The sequence below is a fragment of the Postia placenta genome, assembly GCF_002117355.1.
Source record: "Postia placenta MAD-698-R-SB12 unplaced genomic scaffold POSPLAscaffold_114, whole genome shotgun sequence".
Classification (NCBI taxonomy): domain Eukaryota; kingdom Fungi; phylum Basidiomycota; class Agaricomycetes; order Polyporales; family Adustoporiaceae; genus Rhodonia; species Rhodonia placenta.
The window spans coordinates 1-3,734 of record NW_020169945.1 but is presented as its reverse complement, the minus strand read 5'-3'; the positions used below and the strand labels follow the sequence as shown (position 1 = coordinate 3,734).

The window sequence follows — 3,734 nt, the reverse complement described above, 5'->3', positions numbered from 1 at the left end:
CTCGAACCCGCGACCTCTGTACTACTTGCCCGATACGGACACATCATTATCTACTGTACGATCAGATTAGATAGGACGGCAGTGCACGGCACAGCTCGGGCCCCGCTGACGCAGCCGCTCTGACTCACCGGCCCCCGGGGCCGCGTCGGCATGCTGCGCACGGACCAGCTGCGCACGGACCAACGCGCACAGCCTGCCCTAAATCTTCCCATGTATATAAACCAGCCTCTGCTGCCCTAGGGACCTCAGTTTCGACCTCTTGTCCCTAGGTCAGTAAGCTCTCCTGTACTTACTTCTTTTACTTACTAACTAATACATTCTTGTCCCTAGCCTTAGGTTTGAGCCTCGCTCACCATTGCTTCGGTGAGAACCAGTCGGACGCCCCTTGCTTTTAGGTATTCCCCTGTCGCTTGACCTCAAGTCGCGACAACGATGGTCTTGTACGCTGGTTCCTTGCCCTTGTCGTTCGAGGGCTTCGGCAGAGTTGCGAAGTTTCGAACGTTCGGTGGGGCGTAGGTTGCGTCGCAAGCGTTTGCGAAGGGGTGTACTGGTGGTGCTGGGGGAGCAGACGTAGTAATAGGATGAGACGTGGATTGCATAGGCGAGGAGGAAGATGGCGCGGGTGCTGCTGCTGGTATCGTCGGAGGCGGGGCCGTGCTTGTCGAAGTGCTCGAGGGTGCCGCCACTCCCTTCAATGTACCAGATCCCGAGGCTTCCGTGCTCTTTGGGACGGCTGGCGTCGTAGGCTTCTTCCGCTGTAGAATCTCGACGCCGTTGAAGACCTCCCTTCGCTTCCGAAGCTGAAGGAGTTCTCGCTCGAGCGCCTCAATCCTACTGCTGGTGTTGAGCGTGAAGGTTTGCATAGTCGAGCGATCGTCGATCTCGAAGAGCATTGTCGGAGCGGCGGGTGCTGCGGGATTTCTTCTATGCCACTCGTAGATTCGATCTCGTATTGTGAGACCAGGGATAGTGCGGGGGCAGAAACTTCCGTTTGGAAGAATGATCTTGCCGTCGGTATTCCATTTGCACTTGCCGTCCCGAATGTCAATCTCCGCGAACTCGCAGGTGCCTACCCTGCAGCCACGATTGCCGCAGTAATGGCATGTCTGTTCCGCTCCGCTGTTCTCATGGACGTGGACGGCAGCTTGTTGTCTCGGTGCGGGGGCGTGGTTGTGCGTAGCGTGCGTCGTCGGCTGAATAAGTGTCGCGATCGTCCTCGACAGACTTTCAATGATCATCGAGATGTCTTCGGTTTTGATCATCCCGGGGGGCACCGTTGTCGAGGTGGTCGATGTCGAAGCGATAGCTTGGTTAGCCGCTGTCGTAGGTGTGCTTGATGTACCGTGTAGAATGAAAGTGGCCGCCGCGTGAATCTCTGCCATGGTGTATGGGTCGTCGGCGTAGTGATTGGGATGCTTGAGATGCAGTCGGGTCTCGAGCCGTGTGAGCAACGCTGGCTGGAATCCTCAAAGAAATGCGCGACTTTGCTCGATAGTGGAGAGTCGGTGCTGTGCGATGAGATGTTTTGTAATGGCCATGAAGTCACGGTAATAGCAGCCTAGGTCTGCCGTGTTGTGAATCCCGATACGAGCGCGTTCTCCGATGAGCTGATCCATGTCCGCCAGCGACCACTTTCTTGTATCGTCGGCGCCAGGATAGAGTGCTCGTACGTCGGCTTTCCAGTCGTTGTAGCTCTTGGCTACGTCGATGAAGGACTCGATGGTTTCCCATAAGTCGGCGACGTCGATCGAAGGGTACCGAACGGCCCACTGTTTCTTGGCTGCTTCGTCGGTAATCTGACACCGGGTGAACAACGCCTCGAGGTCCTGGAAGTAACGCCGAAGCGAGCGGACTTCCGATGGGTCGAAGCTTGGTGCCGTCGAATGACCGCGCGGGGGCATCAATGGTGTGTTTGTGTTCTGACTCATGTTCGTGGTGTTAGTAGGAGCGGGGCTCGAAGAGGACGAGGTAGTAGTCGAAGGAATCGTAGGTGCGGGCGGTGCAGAGTTGGAGTTCGAAGCTGCGTTCGAAGGTGCTAATGGTGGCGGAGGTGCCAGGTCGGATGTAGGTATGACTGAAAGTCGCGCAGAGGATGCGATGGGCGGCTGAGCGTGGGCGCGAAAAGAAGACGGAGTCGGGAGTTCGAGATTTGAAGTAGATGGGATGGGATCCTCGGGTTCGGGCGAAGAACCGGATCGTTCGAAAAGTTCAGGAGTCGAAGTGTCGTAGTCGGAAGTAGTGAGGCCTAGAAGCTCAGGGGACGAAGGGATCGGTTCTTCATCGAAGTCGTCCTGGAGTTCTTGGTCTATCTCGTCTTCTTCGTCGCGGTTGAAGTCACCGGGGATTGTTGGAGAGGGAGTCGATTGCGTTCTAGAGGAGCTGTCAAGGTTTTCAGCGGCGCTGCGGCTAGCAGCCTCACGCGCTTGCGAGCGGGTGACTACTGGAGACGTTTTCGGAAACCCAAAAGCGGCGAATTCTTGCCTGAGATCCCCTCGCGGTGGGCTCCAGAAATGATACGACCTACGAAACCCTAACCCCTAACCTGGGTGCGACCTAAAGGGACTAGAGAGACGGATTATAGTCTAATGAGAGGGGAGTTAGCAGCAAGGTGTCCCGCGGTTCGTGTCGCGACTTAGGGTCGAGCGACAGTGGAAACACAGACTTTGAAGGATGCTGGGGGCGTTCGACTGGGTCTTACCGAAGCGATGGTGAGCAAGGCTCAAACCTAAGGCTAGGGACAAGAAAATGTATTAGTTAGTGTAAGGTAAGTGAGAGAATACAGGAGCTTACTGACCTAGGGACAAGAGGTCGAAACTGAGGTCCCTAGGGCAGCAGAGGCCGGCTTATATACATGGGGAGATAAGGGCAGGCTGTGCGCGCTGGTCCGTGCGCAGCATGCCGACGCGGCCCCGGGGGCCGGTGAGTCAGAGCGGCTGCGTCAGCGGGGCCCGAGCTGTGCCGTGCACTGCCGTCCTATCTAATCTGATCGTACAGTAGATAATGATGTGTCCATATCGGGCAAGTAGTACAGAGGTCGCGGGTTCGAGCCCGCGAAAAGGAAAAAATTAAAAAACGGCTAGACGCCGTACCAAGTCGTGACATTACCCCCCCCTCAACGGCGCATGACCTCATGCGAGGCGCCCTTGCCCATCTCCCATCCAGAGCGGCAGCGTGCTTCAGTCAGCGGCGAAGGCATTGGCTGAAAGTTGAGACCACCAAATACCGCAGCATTGAGGCGGCGAGGGGCGTTCGGGTTCTTTCGGTGGAAGTCGGCTATGAGGGCCGGCGCATTGGCAACGTTGCGCGCCGGTTCCCATGACGTATGCGAGTCGTCATAACCCTTCCACTTGACGAGGTACTGCAGCTGACGCCGGAAGATCCGTGAATCTTTGATCCGTTCAACCTCGTACTCCTCGTCGCCCTCAACCTCAATCGCAGGCGGCTCCTCCGGCTCTTGGCCCGGGATATCGCTATGCGTGTACTTACTGAGCAAGGAGACATGGAATACCGGATGCACTGGCACCGACTTCGGCAGGATTAATTCGTAATCCAAGTCTCCGAGCTTTCGCCGCACGGCATAAGGTCTGAGGCGCTTGGGACTGAGCTTCTTGCTCGGCTGTTTCAGCTTAAGGTTCCGGGCATCAAGCCAGACCTTGTCCCCCGGCGCGAAGACCGGTGCCTCCTGCACGTGCTTGTCGTAGTACACCTTCATGCGCTCGGCCAACAGCTCGAGC

The 3,734-nt window shown here is 56.9% G+C and overlaps 1 protein-coding gene across 1 annotated transcript; it reads right to left on the bottom strand.

Annotated features, from left to right (window-relative positions):
* Nucleotides 1-1,466: 1,466 nt before the first annotated feature.
* POSPLADRAFT_1063169 (hypothetical protein) lies at nt 1,467-2,897 on the bottom strand (the record flags this gene model as incomplete). Its single annotated transcript, XM_024481617.1, has 2 exons — nt 1,467-2,437; nt 2,852-2,897. 2 exons carry the CDS (start codon nt 2,895-2,897, stop codon nt 1,467-1,469), a joined length of 1,017 nt encoding a protein of 338 aa, XP_024332766.1.
* Nucleotides 2,898-3,734: the final 837 nt, after the last annotated feature.